The 19,000-nt window shown below is 41.4% G+C and overlaps 1 protein-coding gene across 1 annotated transcript in view; it reads right to left on the reverse strand.

Moving 5' to 3' along the window:
• Positions 1-19,000, reverse strand: part of ARHGAP15 (Rho GTPase activating protein 15) — a 500,572-nt gene that overhangs the window by 184,899 nt on the left and 296,673 nt on the right. Inside the window, exon 10 of the mRNA XM_075001536.1 lies at positions 4,966-5,064. Coding sequence (XP_074857637.1) covers positions 4,966-5,064 — 99 coding nt within the window. The remainder of the gene's footprint in view (positions 1-4,965; positions 5,065-19,000) is intronic.

Consider the following 19,000-nt stretch of genomic DNA (forward strand, 5'->3'; position numbering starts at 1 on the left):
TGAAAAAATTCTTTTCCACAACAATAAATGTGCCAGCTGTTCTGAGCATTTAGGCCATCTTACTAAGATTATGAAAGTAAACATAAAGATTGCATTAAATGTGCCTTTCCCATAATTGGTACATAAGTATTTCCCATGACTCTGCAGTTGAGTATCTTGGCTGGAGGCGTATCTGGCCATTAGAAGGAGGGCTTTAGATCTGTTGAGTCTCAGCCACACTGGGAGACTTGGCACCTCCAAATACTGCTTCCTAATACCAACCCCAGTATAAAATGTCATCAGAAGCTTGAATAAACATTGGACTTAGCTTTACATAAATTACTGCTGTCCTGAGATAGTTTATGCCAGAATTTAGTAAAAACAACACTTACAGTAAACGTGAAGATATTAACCCAAGAAAATGACCATAGAAAAATGTATATCAAGTACAAACGCATAAATACAATACGATGAAATTTTATCTCAGGTCACAGAAATTAGTACAGTATGTAAATAAAAACTAACAAAAACAATATACTTGCTTAAAATTACAGGGAGTATAAAAAAACAACAACACATGAAACAAAGAACAATGAAGCAATATTTTAAAGGATCAATTGCTCTGTAGAAACAGTGACACACATTTTCCTTCTAATCCCTATGAATTTATTTAGCATCCATATGGAAATAATCTTACATAATTCTTTGGACATTTTCTGTTATAATTTAATACTAACAATGGATCCTAGTTCACTAATGCGATATGTGCCATCAAGTGCCACCAATGTTCCTCTGCCATGTACATTGAACAAACTGGACAGTCTCTGTGACAAAGGATGAGTGCACATAAACCCAACATAAAGACTTGGATAACATATAAACATATAGGGGAATACTTTAACCTCCCTGGACATTCAATAATGGATTTGAAAGTAGCCTTTCTTTTAAAAAGAATTTTACCACACTATTACAGAGGAAGACATCTGAATGAGCATTGATTTGCAAATTTGACACTCTTAAATTAGGCCTTAACAGAAGTCTCTAGTATTTTATGCATTACAAGAGCAATTTCCCCACCTTTGATATTCTTAGGAATGGGACGCATCCTACTTAATATGCTTCTTCTGTTGGTTCTTGTAGTGACAGGCAAAACCTCCCCCACCCACTTTTCCCTCCTTTATCCCCCTTTCCCTTGGATTCTAAAACTGTTTCTACACAGGCCACTTCCTTTGGAAGTGGCATGCTAATACACAGCGCAAAAGATGCTAATGAGGCATGGATGCAAATTCCCCATGCCTCATTAGCATAACGTCACATGATTTGGAGTCTGGAAGACTGTTTTTCCAGATTCCAAAATGCCGCATAGAAGTGTGGCTGCAGGGGGGCTTCCGGAAGGAAGTCCTTCTTCCGGAGGCCCCTTCCTCCTGAAAGTTTTTGGGAAGAAGGTGCCTCCAGAAGAAGAAATTCCTTCTGGAAGCCCCCCCAGGGCCACGCTTCTACACGGCATTTTGGAGTCTGGAAGAACGGTCTTCTGGACTCCAAATCACGTGATGTTATGCTAATGAGGTGTGGGGAATTTGCCTCCATGCCTCATTAGCATCTTTTGCTCTATGTATTAGCACGCCACTTCCGAAAGAAGCGGCCTGTGTAGAAACAGCCTAAGTGTCGGTAGCCAGACAGAACCCCGCCTTTTTCTCTACTCTATCTTGTCTTCCCTGGGTGCTTCAGAGCACCAAAGGGTTAAAGAAACAGCTCAGCCCTGGAATGCCTGACAGTGCAGTTGTGCTTATCTCAGGCACAGTCTTTTTGATGCTCCGGAGCAAGCTGCAACAAGAGAGTGCCCTAACATACAGCCAGGCCTTGGACTGCCCTTGGCTAAGTACCATCAGTTGATTCGTCTACACAAACGTCCCAGACGGAGGAAAAATCTCCGGCCCATAAAGAAAAAATGCCCTAAAATTATCTCCACCCCACAGGTGTGAACCAGCCTTGTGAGAACTAGTGTCTTGAGATGAGTTAATTCAATTGGCATCTTTTGAGATAAGGAAGAGCGCATGTGACCCAATGGGTATAAAGTAAGGATCCAGCAGCCCCTCTAACTGAGCTCCAATTACCTCTACCTGCTGGTCAGGAGGCTCTTTGCCTCCCAAGGTCCTAAGGGACACCTGTTCCTCGTTATTATTTCTTCTTCCCGAGGAATTGAGTGAAACACTGGCCACGCCACTTTGGTAATGCAGGGGTGAGAATAAGACCTGTTAAGTGTATTGCTTTCCTTTTGTTTTCTTTGTGCACATTCAATAATAGATCTATGAATTGTTATATGCTAGCTATTGGCAACTAAAGAACAAAGTGTAAATCTTGTAATCTTTGTAACAAAGTATAAATCTTGTAAGCTTGCAACAAAATATATATATATCTTGTAATCTTGTAACCATAAGAGTTAAGTCTCCTTAGTCAATAAATGAATAACTGGTTAAGTTGTAACCTGACTCTCCCTGTTACTGTGCAAGCCGAACACAAAACAAAGAACCCAGCTGCTTTTCAGCCGCATTAGCCTGGTCATTGGTGAAAGCTTGCTGAGAGCTGAGTGCTGAGTCTTGCCGCCTCCACGGGATAGACTTTCTGGGGCATCCATCAGCCACCCTGGCTGCCCGCTGAGAGGGGACTATCTCGTCCTAGCAGCGAAAGACTCGGGTGTGGGAAGCTCTCAGTGCAACCGTTGGGGCACCCATCAGCCTGTCCTGGCTGCCCACTGTGAAGGGACTTTTCCTGTCCTAGCAGTTAAAGACTCGGGTGTTAGGACATTGGGGCATCCATCAGCCTGCCCACGCTGCCCGCTGCGAAGGGACTGTCTGTCCTAGCAGTTAAAGAATCAATTGAAAATAAGGGCATAGGTGGTATCTCACCCGACTATCAGCTAACAGTGTCTACTCCATTAATCTGAGAAAGTGGGTCTTAGCCACACAAGCTCATGAACCAATAAGGTATTACAGGATTGGTTGTTATTTGCGAAGCTACAGACTAACATGGCTACCCCTCTGAGACAATGGACCCTGGAATAATGAGAACCTGAAACACACAAATGATTTATACCAGCTTTCATTTATCTTTTTAATTTTTAACTATTTTTATTTTATTTGCATGACCGTTAGGTCTCATTTTGGAAACAATTTACATATACAAAAACACAACAGGACCAGGTGCCTGGTGTGATAAGATACAGGACAGACACTTATAGGTATATGTAAGAATGCATTGATTCTATTTTTATTATTCATGCCTCAAGAACCACTATCAAGGTGAGTAGTATATCTCTGTATAGGATTCTGGCCCTAGGGCAGCCCCTTTTATATTGCTCTGGCAATCTAAAAAGTGATTTAAAGGGGTAGCAGTGGTTCTAGGTAAATTCCTCTAGTTCAAAAATGTGGAGCCAGTGTAAGGATCCCTTTGTTACTCTTTCATCTATGTTTAGACATAGGGATGGGTGGTCAGTGTTGGAGGGATCATGTCAAGTGTGTTGTACACTCTGGCTATGTTAGACTGAAGAACATCCCATAAGCAGATGGGGTAAGGCTGCTTTATGTTACAGAGGCTCTGAGAGTCTTGTATTGTGGGCTATATCATCCCTCTCACACTGTGGGAAAACATGTGTAAAGACCTCCCTCCTTCTGGGTCACTCCCCAGTGATTCAAAACACCTGCAGACATTAGATGCACCTTTTGATGAACCTGAGCTGAGAGGGGAGTATGAAGCTAGGCAAGTTGTAAAAGGTTTGGGAATTTTCTTAATTGAAATTTGCAATTTCTCTCTAATTGCTATTTTTCTTTTCTGAAATCTGCTGCTCTCTCTCCTCCCTTCTATATTTCTCTCCCTCACCTATCCCCCATCAGAGGGTTGTGTTCCTTTCCTCCAAAAATCCATTCCAAAAATTACTATCATCCCCTATACTATACCCTTTGCTTGTTTATTCTGTCACTTCCTGCCTACTTTCCACTCTGGGAATAAAAGTATTTCTCGTGCTCTTCTTTGAGCATAATTAAGTCATGAATTTCCAGGACTTATACCTCTAAGCCAATTTTCTTACACCTTTCATACAAACCTAGTTAACAATCTTTAAATTTAATTTGCTTTTCTTTTTGTCCTTAAATGTCTAAAGATTTTTTTTTATTTTCCATTGGTTCTTTGTTTTTTCAGATTCTAGACAACAGCAGCATTGAGTTAGTCCATCCTTACTCTAACAACTGTCTTTTGCAAGACATACTTTTCCCAAGATCCCTGGAAAAGTTGTAAATTTGTAAGAAATTATGATTATACCTCACACTTTTATACGTTTTTAGTATTCTGTATCTACTTTTAATAAAAATGAACTTCAGTGAGAAAATAGGAAAGATCAAATGTATTAATTATATTTTATTTTCATTGGATTATTTATGATTAAACAAAAACACTTAATATAGGAATGAAAATGCATCATAACCTTGGGAGAATAGTATGGCTTTGACTAACATCAATAAAAAAGCACCCAAATACACAAGAGGGGAAAAAACTGTAAGAGAGACTCAAACTACTTGCAAGTTAGTTGGCATTTTGTTTTGGTTAGGTAACATTGGGTATTTACAAAAAATGTATATACTGGCATAGCAACCAGCTGGGATCTTAGTAAGAATGTTATGAGGATTCTTTCATTATAATTACTGACATTTTACCAATGTTCTATCATTGGCTTGAGCACAAAAAGTTTGTGATTTAATCAGCAATATGTCAAACAAACAAAATAGGCTCAATAATTATCATTAATAGGTTTTATTAATATCTCTATTGTAAAAGGAAAGAAAAAAGGAAGGAATCAGTAATAGTTGAGTGAATCACTAATGTAAAATTTGATCTGCACAGCTTCTCTGGCAAGACAAGTGGCATTGTTAAATTAGAATGTCAGTTGTAAATATGGCTGCAGGAATGAATAGTGTTGAATATTAAGTTACCCACCTCTTTTTTCCACAGCTTCTATACAGCGTTTTACAAATAGGGGGACTGTGGAATTTTCATGCTCACACAATAAGTGCAAATGGGAGCCAAAAACTTGATCTAAACAGGGGAAAGAAAATAAACATATTAAACATGATAAACAATAATTACTAAATAAATGGTAATACTAATGGTCACTTTGCTTTTTTAAGGCCTTGCACAATAACCAATTACTCCTTTGTGATAGTTAAACAGATATAGGAAGCGCCAAAGCTGTACTGACTCCTGCAAATTTCTATTTTATACTCCAGTTGGGATACAGTTGCTGTTATAAACATAATTTACTGAACATTACGGAGGGACTCAAGACAACATATTTTAACTTGCATTTTGAACTTTGTAATCATAAAGTGTCTTCAGCAATATGATTTTGGTTCAGTTCAGCATAATGATAGGAGCCACCCAAAAATCAGTCTGGCTTGAATCTCAAGCATCCCAAAGTAGATCATGATGTCCTTGATCCTCACGTACGTGACTACCCTCCTCCACCCACAAGTAGCCTGACTAATCATAATGGAGCTCCTTGTTGGGGAATGGGTTACATTGTACACTCTAGGGCTGTGGCTACACTATCTATCCCTCCCTTTTGGAAGGAGCATGTAAATTATAGCAGTTCGAAAATGCAAATAAGACACTGATATGAATAACAGCCACCCAGACTGTTGAAAGTGCTGATTTCAAACTAAAAATACTTATGTACTGGGGTTCCTTCAAAAGAGTGCCCTGATTTTGAAAGCACTCTTCTTCCCAGTTTTTTGGGGGAAGAAGGGTGCTTTCAAAATCAGAGCATCCTTTCGAAGGAACCCCAGCTACACAGCTATGTTTAGTTTGAAATCAGCACTTTTGATGGGCTGGGTGGCCAACATTATGTAAAAGAGGTGTTGAATATTGATATCAGTGCCTCATTTGCATTTTCAAATGGCTGTAATGTACACGCCCCTTCCAAAAGGCAGGGATAGTATAACCACAGCCTATCTCATAGAATCAGCTCCTAATCCCACCTCTAGTATAATTACTGGTCATAAAATTATCCAGACTTCTAAAAAATCCAGTCACAGGATTTGATTACATAATTCCTGTTTCCTCTGAAAACTTTTCAGTTGCCAGTGATAACCAAATACTTCAGTATTTGCAGTTATCCAAAATACGTCCTATGTGAAATTCAAGAAAGTGTAAGAAACCAATGGCAACATAGAGTAAGTCTAATAGCAATATTGGAAAAGTTTGTAAGGGCAACTGTTGTAAATTAAACATATACGTATTTTCTATTACATTTGCCTTTTTTATTTATTAACATTACAAAGCAGCTAATTTTGAGAATTTATCTTGTCTATATATCTGGATTTAGGAATACACTCTTAATAGCTATGGCTTTGACTCCCAGTGTCAATGGCATTTCTGTTCCTCTTAGAATTCTTTTGTGTGTAGAAGGCAGTTGCCAAATACATATTTGCTGTACTTTTGTAGTTAAAAATGATGTACTTTTGATGAGAATAGCAAATAGGCTTCACTGACTGAACTTGTAAATCATGTTGTTTACATATTGAATTAAGTAGGTAATGCTGCTTTTTAGTTTTTATGCTTTTAAACTTTTGACCGGCATAGGATGTTCATCTTGAAACACAGCATAACCAGGTTAAATATCTCAGATTACCAATTAGCTTTATCTGCTTCATCTCAGCTCTATATTTCTGACAGAGTATGAAAACAGCAATCAGTAATGGGAACTTTGTCATCTAAAATCAAAGTGAATCAAAGAGATTAGGAAAATCACTCAATAAAAGCAGGTTAATGTTCAAATAATCTGACTACATTATCACCATTTATTCAAATGGACAGTCTCCACATACCTCGTCAACAGTGTGCTACATTTTGAAAATTGGCACTAAGGGCTTTGAGAAAGCTTCCGTACTTGACATTTCTTTAGTAGAATCTGAAATTTAGGCAAGCATGTGTAACACACCAGATCAAATCCTCGAGCACTAAAGGGCCGTGTCTACACGTGCCCCAAACTTCAAAATGGCCATGCAAATGGCCATTTCGAAGTTTACTAATGAAGCGCTGAAATGCATATTCACCGCTTCATTAGCATGCGGGCGGCAGCCGCGCTTCGAAATTGACGCTCTTTGTCGCCGCGCGGTGCATCCAGACGGGGCTCCTTTTCGAAAGGATGCCGCCTACTTCGAAGTCCCCTTATTCCCATGAGCTCATTGGAATAAGGGGACTTCGAAGTAGGCGGCGTCCTTTCGAAAAGGAGCCCCATCTGGACGCGCCGCGCGGCGGCAAGGAGCATCAATTTCAAAGCGCGGCTGCCGCCCGCATGCTAATGAAGCGCTGAATATGCATTTCAGCGCTTCATTAGTAAACTTTGAAATGGCCATTTGCATGGCCATTTCGAAGTTTGGGGCACATGTAGACGTAGCCAAGATGAGCATAGTCATCCTTAACTTTCTGTACAGCAGTACTAAAGAAAAATTCACCTGTAGTGCCTCAGCTTCTTCCACTCCCCAAGAACAGGCGCATTGCCATCCTCCACCAAAACTGTATCCACTGTCACTCGGAAGTTAGTTAGATCCTTCCCACAAAACTAGTCCACAACTTGTCTCACCCTGCTTCATAGCAGGTCAAAAGCTATAAAGGTGGGTGAGGGGAAGGAGAAGAGGGGTGCTGATGGCAAGATGCCCCGCTTCTCTTCCCAGATTGATCCCCCACTCTGTATCCCATATCTACAAAGCTGGATATCCGAGCTATAGAATCTTGTGTCTGGACATTCTGGTGTACTTACAAGGGCAGTGTTCTTAAGGTGGGGGCAGTATACTTAATGAGGCAAGATACATCTCTCTCTCTCTCTCTCTCTCTCTCTCTCTCTAACATGCACACACATGCCCCCCATCCACCCTCCCACAGTGTATGTGTCTCTCACACACATAGGCCGTGTCTACACGTGCACGCTACTTCGAAGTAGTGGCGCCAACTTTGAAATAGCGCCCGTCACGGCTACACGTGTTGGGCGCTATTTCGAAGTTGAAATCAACGTTAGGCAGCGAGACGTCAAAGTCGTTAACCCCATGAGGGGATGGGAATAACGCCCTACTTCGAAGTTGAACGTCGAAGTAGGGCACGTGTAGACAATCCGCGTCCCGCAACATCGAAATAGCGGGGTCCTCCATGGTGGCCATCAGCTGAGGGGTTGAGAGACGCTCTCTCTCCAGCCCCTGCGGGGCTCTATGGTCATCATGTGCAGCAGCCCTTAGCCCAGGGCTTCTAGCTGCTGCTGCTGCAGCTGGGGATCCATGCTGCATGCACACGGTCTGCAACCAGTTGTCGACTCTGTGGATCTTGTGTTGTTTAGTGCAACTGTGTCTGGGAGGGGCCCTTTAAGGGAGCGGCTTGCTGTTGAGTCCGCCCTGTGACCCTGTCTGCAGCTGTTCCTGGCACCCTTATTTCGATGTGTGCTACTTTGGCGTGTAGACGTTCCCTCGCAGCGCCTATTTTGATATGGTGCTGCCCAATGTCGAAGTTGAACGTTGACGTTGCCAGCCCTGGAGGACGTGTAGACGTTATTCATCGAAATAGACTATTTCGATGTCGCTACATTGAAATAAGCTACTTCGATGTAGCATGCATGTGTAGACGTAGCCATAGTGTCTGTATGAAAACCACAAACCCCTTGGCACTGTACAGCCATGTATGTGCTTTTTGGTGCACTCCAGCAGAATAGTGTGGATTCTTCATTATGCCCAGTTTCTGCAGGAAAGTGTTTGCAGCCACTGTCATAGATCTATTGTGTTTCCTCCCTCCTGCCTTAGTCCATGCTGCCTCCAGGGTGGGAGGCTACATTAACAACATGTTAACCCCTCAAGGTTCAGCTGAGTGCTAGCTCATCAGTTAGTAGCAAGACATTCCCTTGGAACTATTCCACCCTCTGATCCTACCATGTTAACCAAGCTTCACAAACATTTTTGCTGTATTAACCATACTAAATTGTTTTAAATGGTCTAAAACATACTGCAAACAGATAAACTGCCTTCTGTTTGCTGAAAAAAATTCCCTGGAACCTAAGACTCCATCATTTACATTAATTCTTATGGGGAAATTGGATGCTCTTAACATCATTTTGCTTACAGCAGCATTTTTCAGGAACATAACTACAACATTAAGTAAGGGTTTACTGTACTTGTCTTTTCATTACTTAGGGTCCTCATCCTGAGGAGCAAGTTGCGTCACGGGAGTAGCAGGGAATCAAGACAAGATATGTTGGTCATTCAGGACTGGGTAGAAAATGGGTCCCCAGCACTGAACAATCAGGATCAAAACTTGCTGCTGCCAAAAACTCTGCTCAGCCGTGTCTTCAACTAACCAGATAATCTCCCTTCCTAGTGCAGGGATTCTCGCAGGGGCACTGGCCATGTGCCCATGTCCTGCCCCATCCTTGCCCTGCCCATGCTTTAACCCCCCCGCCCTACTCTGCCCCTGTATGCTCAAAACAATGGGTGCATCTGACCCCCTGTGCAATTCCTCTGCTACCTTGTCCCTGGATCAGTGCTTTTAAAAGTCCCTAGCAAACAGACAAGTCCCTGGTGATGTACATATGTTATTTAACTTAATTCTAACATTTAAGGTGCTACTAATTTTATATGTTTCAAGTAGTACTTTTTTATAAAAATGTCACATATGTAAAATGGAAGTTCTTACCATCTGAACAACTTTAGGCTTAAATTAGAAACTATTTGAACCACAAAGCTCATTTTTATAAAGCACATTTCTGTACTAAATAAACATCTATAAAATCATTATAATTTTCTCTCTGTCTCTGTATCTGTGTGTTTATACTCAGTACAGTTTTACAATGAATTTTGTATATGAAAAATTTACTGAGAGTTATAGGAATAGGATTGACAGAAGTTATTTTCATATTTAATAATGGTGAGAGATAATATATGTGTTTATTTCTAGTCTTAGAAATATTTCTATTGATTTAAATTTTCAGTTTTAGGAAATTATGGCAGGTTAGACAATTACATAATGACAGGAATCAGATTACAAAAGTTACAGTTTTATAAACCATTAAAACTCAAATATCAACATAACTTCAAAATATATGAAGTAAATATCCTTGAATCAATATACCATAAATGATTTTACCATTCATTTCCTAGTCAACTTGTAATAAACCAATTTAAAATGTCTACGTCACTGGATTGTGACTGCTATAAGTTCTCAAGCAACATTTTTTCTTTCCTTGACTATCCATAAATGAATATTATTATTGATGGAAATACTTTTTAGTCCACTTATGTGTCCTTCCAAGCCTACATATAAACTACCTCAGAAATACAGAGCCAGATCTGCGCTGGTTAGGCCTCAGCTGGAGTATTGTGTCCAGTTCTGGGCACTGCAGTTCAAAAAAGATGTGGAGAAACTAGAGAGGGTCCAGAAAAGAGCGACAAGAATGATTAAAGGTCTAGAGGATGTGACCTATGGAAAAAGGTTGAAAGAACTGGGCTTGTTTAGTTTGGAAAAGAGAAGATTGAGGGGAGACATGATAGTGGTTTTCAGGTATCTAAAAGGGAGTCATAAGGAGGAAGAAGAAAACTTGTTCTTCTTGACCTCTGAGGATAGAACAAGAGGCAATGGGCTTAAACTGCAGCAAGGGAAGTTTAGGTTGGACATTAGGAAAAAGTTCCTAACTGTCAGGGAGGTCAAACAGTGGAATAAATTGCCAAGGGAGGTTGTGGAATCTCCATCGCTGGAGATATTTAAGAACAGGTTAGATAGATGTCTATCAGGGATGGTTTAGATAGTACTTGGTCCTGCCATTGGGGCAGGGGGCTGGACTTGACGGCCTCTCGAGGTCCCTTCCAGTCCTAGTGTTCTATGATTCTATGATTCTTGTCAGCGATTTTTTATCCCTCGAGCATTATCGTCCCCGTGGGTCAGGGGAAACAAGCCTTTGGCCATTAAACATCAGTTCAGGTACAGGTAGAATCTAAAGATACATAGGCTGCCATTTAGCAGCCCCTTGCAACAGTCACTCTGTATCAGTTGGTTTCCCCGGCAACCTGAACTCATAAATAATTCATGATCATGGATTTGAATTCCGGGCCCCTGATTGGGCACTGGTGAGCAGTTTCTGGAAACTTCCCAGCCCGGAGGACCTGTTTGAAAACAGGTGTTCAGAACTTTCAGTATGGTAATCAGGTCATGAATATTTATGAATCTGTTCTATAAATTCAGGTGCCACCCACCATTCGGGGGCCCTGGGAGTTAGCTATCATAATAGCTGTTGCCATATAGGGGAGCGTCAGTTGCCGTGGCAACGTCTGCTGACCCTTTGGCCAGCTCGGGAAGAGAGCGAAGAGGAGCTAACATCGCTGCGGCACCTGCCCCCAGGCGCTGCCCAGAGCTGAAAAATCACTGTGGCACCTGCCCTCAGGTGGTGCCAGAGCTGAAATCACTACAGCGTGCCTGCCCTTTAGGTGGTGCTAACTGGGAGCTGAGGGACGCCGGAGCTGCAGGTCACCTCAGGAGTCTATCGTGGCAGAAGTGGCGCCAATGCCCCAGCTCACCCCAGCGAACCCGAGCTGCGCATTGCGTCAGGGAGCGGCAAGCAGGCCCCTTAGCCAGGTCACTGGGTGGCAAACTGGCCCCCACTTTGGTGGGGGTACTGCGTACCCGGTGACGCAACTAGAGACCCACCACCACTATCATCAGTGTGACCCGGCATCGGTGCCTGGATCTACATTCACACCGGATGTGACTATTACCGGACTGGACCTCAACTCACCTGACTGGATTCACATACCGGACAAGACACGTTATCTTACCTTAACACACACAAACGTCTTAATATACTTCCACCTGGGACATCGGGCCCCCCAGTGGGGGAGTAGGGGTGGCACCCCTACTGTGGGCTTCCCCGGCGGGGGAGACACAGTACCCAAGGGCTTGACACCCAGGGCCGGGCCTGAAAGCCCAGGCTGGTTTTTCCACTTGTACAAACAAAAGCACATTTAGTTAATAATTAGTGTTCATTGGTTAAGTATAGTGGAGTTTAGTGTTCTAATTGTTGTTTATAATAGTTTTAGCAATAAGGTGAAGGTTTAACCTCCCTTACCCTCTTGCCTATCCTTTTATGTATATTGCAGGTGCAGGTGCAGCCTGTCTGCCTCCCCATTGTTGCTTGCCTCATGTGGCCTGTGGTAGAGCAAGCTGCCTCCCAGGACCCTATTTAGTTGAGCCTATTGGGAGTAGCGGGGGGCCTCCCAAAAGAGGAACAGCCTCAACCGCCTCCTAGGCTCCAAACCTTTTGGGGCAGGTTAGCACCCTGCCCCCGGTAGGAAGTGAGGCCTAGCAACCTCACCCCTCCTCTTAAAGGAAGCAACGGGGATTTAAATACCCATTCCTAAATACACTCACCTATATTTATTAACCTAACCCATTTTGCCTTCCGGAATAATAAAATTTTAAAACAGCAGCCAAGGAACAACATGGAAACTATGTTAATTGTAAGTTGAAGTTACTGATAGAACTTTAAGTGATAGATAGCTTTCAAGTGTTAATACTGTTACAATCTAATTTGTGTTACCCAATAAAGATACTAGTTACTTTGTTTTTTTTTAAACATAACCCTTGTCCTGGTCTTGGTGTCTCTGCCAGCCACTTCTTTCCAGGAGGCCTTAGCGGGGACCAGAACGTACCAGGGTGGCACCCTCCTGTCTTGGGGTTGCGGCAGGGTTCTGGCTTGGGTCCTGGGGTCCGCGCACAGGGGGTTCACGCACCTCCTTGTTCAGGGATTCATTTAAATATTTGAATACCTGTCCATCAACAGAGTCCCGTCAATTCTATGATCCTCAAAGTTATTTAGGTGTCCAACTCCAGGCATATAATTTAGTGCCATAGATATTTGATTTTTAAGGTATACATTTTAAGCAGGGTAATTGGAACAACGGAATAGAATAGAATAGAATAGAATAGAATAGAATATTTGTTTTAAAGTGCAATTGGAAATGAGTAACACCAGTGACTCTTGCTTGTCCAAATTATTGTAGCCTGTTGGATCTACTTGCCCTATAATACAGGGGAAAGAGTTTTGGATTTCCTGAGTCAACATATGAAGACAGGTCCATCCCAACACATCCAAATATAAGTATTCTGTAGTCTGATATAAAAGTCCACTGAGTTAGTCAAACTTTTGGGTGCACAAGGAATGCAGGTTTGGGGTCACAGAAATACAGTGTAGAAAGTTGCATGCATGTGTGTAGTGAGTGATTTGTTACCTCCTTAGGGATTCTTTTTGTGACAAAGAATGGACAAGTTACATCCTCTTTATGAAACATTTATAATTTTCTCCAGTAGTAATTATGCACATAGAGATTTATGATAAAAATGTACTAGTATTTCCTCCTTTGACATCTTAATTGCTTTTTACATTTCAGTGAAGACCTGTCAAATTCTTCACATAACATGGAATGCTCTCTGATGAGAATTACATTAAAAAGATGTAAAACTTTATCTTATGTGAGGGGCTATGGAATTTGTAACATCATGGCTACGTCTACACGTGAAGCCTACATCGAAATAGGCTATTTCGATGAGTAACGTCTACATGTCCTCCAGGGCTGGCAACGTCGATGTTCAACTTCGATGTTGCGCGGCACCACATCGAAATAGGCGCTGCGAGGGAACGTCTACATGCCAAAGTAGCACACATCGAAATAAGGGTGCCAGGCACAGCTGCAGACAGGGTCACAGGGCAGACTCAACAGCACGCCGCTCCCTTAAAGGGCCCCTCCCAGACACAGTTGCACTAAACAACACAAAATACACAGAGCTGACAACTGGTTGCAGACCCTGTGCCTGCAGCATGGATCCCCAGCTGCCGCAGCAGCAGCAGCCAGAAGCCCTGGGCTAAGGGCTGCTGCCCACGGTGACCATAGAGCCCCACAGGGGCTCGAGAGAGAGCGTCTCTCAACCCCTCAGCTGATGGTCGCCATGGCGGACCCCGCTATTTCGAAGTTGCGGGACGCGCAACGACTACACGGTCCCTACTTCGACGTTGAACATCGAAGTAGAGTGCTATTCCTATCCCCTCATGGGGTTAGCGACTTCGATGTCTCGCCGCCTAATGTCGAAGTTAACTTCGAAATAGCGCCCGGCGCGTGTAGCCGTGACGGGCGCTATTTCGAAGTTAGTGCCGCTACTTCGAAGTAGCGTGCACGTGTAGACACGGCTCATAAGTCAGAAGTAACCAGGGCAATGGATTGCATTGTCTTCAGACAGCCAACATATCAGCAACTGAGGAACAATTCGTGCTTTATGGTTCAGCCATTTGCCATAACTACAATAAGTGCTTCACACCTGGCATCCAATAAACTGAAGTTACTTTCCCATTTTCCAGAATTAGGAAGTTTCTGTCAATATCAGAACTCCCATAGATTTCAGTTGGGACAGAATTTCACCTTTGGGTTTTATTCTTGAGTCTAATACTGACTTGCTGCATGATCTCAAGAGAAACTTCTTAACTTCAGTTTACCTACCAGTAAAAATGGATGTAACACTATTTACTTATTTTAAGGTTTTGAGACACACTTTTTGTTATGCCTAGATAACAGATGCTAAGTATTCTGTCTGTCTAAACCTCATGGACCATAAAGACAGAGAGGCAACATAGGTTTATTTGTCATGCCACTGGTATAAATGGTAAACAAGATCATTTAGTGATTGAGTATGCAGTTGGGTAATTCAGGTTTATGAATATTCAGACCCACTTCTTTATGAATATTCATAAACCTGTATTACCCACCAGAAGAAATAAAAAAAAAACAAATTGACAGGGCCAGATGAATACCCAGACATCAGCTTCTCCAAGATAGGCCCAAAAAAGCCAAGAACAGAACACCACTGGTCATTACCTATAGCCCCCAACTCAAACCTCTGCAACACATTATTAAAGACCTACAACCTATCCTTAATAAGGATGCCACACACCAGAAGGCCCTAGGCGACAGGCCTGTTCTCTCCTACAGACAACATCCCAACCTTATGAGGATTCTCACCAACAATCACAGTCTATACCGCAGGAACACTGGTTCTGGAACTTTTCCTCGCAACAAAGCCTGTTGCCAGCTTTGTCCGCATATCTATTCCGGAGATACCATTACTGGACCTAACTAGGTTATTCACAGAATCACGGACACTTTCTCATGTTCCTCAACCAACATCATATATGCCATCATGTGCCAACAATCCCCAGATGTTTTGTATATAGGACAGACTTCAAACTCTCTAAGACAAAGAATTAATGGGCACAAAAGAGACATAAAAACACACCTCATCCGCAAACCAGTCAGCCAGCATTTTAATGGAGTGAGCCATTCTGTTAATGACCTGAAGGTTTGCATCTTACTGAAGAGGAATTTTCACAACAGATTGGAAAGAGAGGCTTCTGAGCTCTCTTTTATATTCAAATTCGACACATTAACACGTGGTTTGAACCAGGATGGGAATTTTTTATGTCCTTATAGGGACTCTTTTGCATACTTGGCTTAATCTAATTCTGGACTCCCCTGCCACCTTCTGCCACTCTACTCTCTGATTTGCTCACCTTGATAATATTTTTCTGATTTGTCAACCTTGATTACTATTTTTGGTTCTCTGTGCTTTCAATACTGAGTCTGTTCTGGTATGGCTATGATCTGAAGAAGTGGGTCTGTCCCATGAAAGCTCATCATCTAATAAATTATTTTGTTAGTCTTTAAAGTGCTACTGGACTGCTTTTTTGTTTACATCACAGTATGCTTATTCTTATAACACATACATTTGCACAATATTTTATGCTTGCACAATATTTTGAAAACAAGCATTTATAGAGTTCAATGTTGTAGGCAACAATTTGATATTTACTTTCTTTTTAATTCACTTATTAAAAATGAATTATTACTCTTAAGATGTTTTTATGTAAGATGTATAAATATATTAAATCCCTGGAGGAGCAGAAAGCAACCAGAACATTGTTTCCTATATAACAAGCTGTCCTGTAGAACTTTAAAAACTAACACATTTATTAGGTAATAAGCTTCTGTGGGTAAGACCCATTTCCTCAGGTAAAGCCCCCTTCCTTACAACTTTTTTACCCTGAGGAAGTGGGTCTTAGTCATGAAAGCGCACTACCTAATAAATTTTTTAGCCTTTAAGGTGCTACGGTACTACTTGTTATTTGTGAAGCTACAGACTATCATGGCTACTTCTCTGAATCTTTTCATATAGGAAGCAAAAGATTTTGTTTGATTTATCTGTGACAGGGACTTCAGAACTCCATTTATTATTTGAAAAAAAAACATGTACACAACCCTTCTAACTTCCTGTTATAATAGTTTATGTTTCCTATCCAGCTTATTTAACTGAAATGTCAGGGAAATAGACACAACTACCACCTTATGGAATGCTACTTAAATTTAAATGCTCCCCTCTGAATAGAAATACACTTCATATTCTCAAAATTTATTCCAACTTCTCAGGAGTTATTTCCCCTAAAAGCTCCTGAAAATCTCCTGTTCAACTTTTAAAATGTTTAACTAATTATTATTCAGGAGTATCTTTTATTGTAAGAAAGAAAATTCCCATACAGTGGCCTCTGATCACAAGAATTTGTACAAAGGAGCTGCATGCTGTGCCCATATACAGCTTTAATCAGTCACTGTTTCAGCTGTTATCAATTTAAAACCAATGAAACTCCCATGCTGAGTCCATTTGAGCAGTCAATTTTAATATCTTGGGGCATCTGTAGTTATTCTGAATTGGCTGCAAAAGCAGAACTAACAAGTTAAGCTCTAACCATAAGTCTACATCAGGCTGGTAAACCATGCATCAAAAGCAGACAGTTAGTCAATACCATAGAATGAAAAACCAACAAGCATTTTTAAGAAGAACCATGTATTCATAATATATTTGGCAGTATGGCTTGCATTACATATTCTTTATTCATCAAACTTCCTGTTCAAGATGATGGTTGTACACTGATACAAAATGAGACACCAAAAGAGGAAGGCATGGATAATATCAAAGTTGCAAGGTATAAAATGTGATAACTACAGATGCAATCCGTTGATCATAATGGTGAACAAGCCCCTTCGAAGTTTGCAAGCTCACTGCCAGGAGCCTGACAGACATGCTCTTCACATGCAGCTTGTGCAGCCCAAGTCCAAGCTATTGAGTCTAAGCTGCAGAAATCCAGAAAAAAGGAGAGAGCACTGATGTAAAATGAGCATTTAAAAACAGATTACAGAAGTCACAGCCTCATTTAGAATGTTACCGCTGGATACTGTTTTCATGTACACGTATGTGATGTGGCCAAGTGCTCACAGATGTCATACAGTGTTTATTTTTTTATTTCTATTAACATGCAAGCATACGCGCACCACTAGAAAAAATATTAATGCCATTGGAAAAAAGGAATATTAGTGTTCTAATTCTGGATAGAAAGGTAGGCAGCCTGTAGTATCACCCCCTCAGGCTTCTGGGAAGATGGCTTTTTATGAGATGCAAAACAGGCCATTCCAAGGGCAAATAAATGCTGATGTAACTTTGCTAGAGCTTAATGCGTACTGTGAGATTGCTAACAATTTTTATCAAAGGTCAAGTTGAGTTATGTATCCACTCCATGACCACTTAATTTTCTGGGTCAAGAGAAGAGTAAAGAGAGGGAGAGAGGTGGAAATGAGAACCTAAACTTCAAATTCACAATTTCTGGATTTTGAGGGTGGGGAGTACTAGAAAAGGCATTTTCTGTATATTTAATATACATTGTGGGCAAGATGTGGTATATTGGAAGCTGGGTTGAAATTACAAGCCATCACTGAAGTGTGAGGTGATTCCTAGTCCCTATGAGTTTTGTAGGGAAGTGTGTGATCAGGGTATTATGCAGTCATCTCGAAAGAGCAAACCAAGTGCAAGACGGAGTGAGTTGCATCTCTGCCTTTGGCGGCACACTGCTATCATTCAGAATGACAAGAAATAGAGTAGGTTTATATTGCAACTGTTCAGCAAGAGTATTTTCAGTTTCAATTTAACTACTACATGGCTGTGGCCACACTAACTCCTCCTTTTGGAGGGGCTATGGTAATGTGGCACTTTGGAACATGCTAATGAGGCATTACCATCAATATGCAGCACGTCATTTGCATAAGGGCAGCCACACTCACTACGAAACTGCTGGGTTTGAAATGCATGCTGCCTGTTTAGCTGGGAACATTTTGAAATAGCTCCCTGATTTTGAAAGCACCTTCTTCCCATTTGGTTTTGTGAAGAAGGGGCTTTTGAAATCACACGGGTTGTTTCGAAAGGCCCCTGGCTGCACAGGCAGTGTGCATTTTGAAACCAGCAGTTTCGAAGTGCAAGTGGCTGCCATTATGCTAACTAGGTGCTGCATATTCATGGAAGTGCCTCATTAGGCTATTCCAAAGTGCTACTTTACCTTAGGCCCTCTGAAAGAAGGGGCTAGTATGTCCACAGCCCATGTGTATACAGTGACCATAACAACAGGAACTAAGTCAAAAGTTAAAATGTTGGCAATACACACATAATAGGGCTACAAATAAAGCCAGGGTACTTCTGCAATAAGTGGGATGGGTTTTCAGCTGACTTAAGTAAGCATGGATGTCAATGAAATATTTTGATTTATGCCAGTGAGAGGGTATCTTGCCTAGCCCTTTAAGTTGGAGATTTGCTGTGTATTTGGTGGACTTTCATTAAAAAAAACAAAAAACCAACATTTGCCAACAGTAACTAGTCGTATCTGTGCATAATTGTTTCCTATTTCTAGCAATGGAAAAACATAGGGTAGATACCACTATCTGGAAATGGTTGGTAAATTATGACTTCTTTTACTGTAATAACTGTGCCTTTGAAATGAACCATGGAACACACTGGGAGACACATTCTGCCATTCTGACTCATTTCTATCTATCAGGGATTAACAACTTTTCCTTCTACTCCT

Source organism: Carettochelys insculpta, chromosome 8 (genome assembly GCF_033958435.1).
Source record: "Carettochelys insculpta isolate YL-2023 chromosome 8, ASM3395843v1, whole genome shotgun sequence".
NCBI classification, from domain to species: Eukaryota; Metazoa; Chordata; order Testudines; family Carettochelyidae; genus Carettochelys; species Carettochelys insculpta.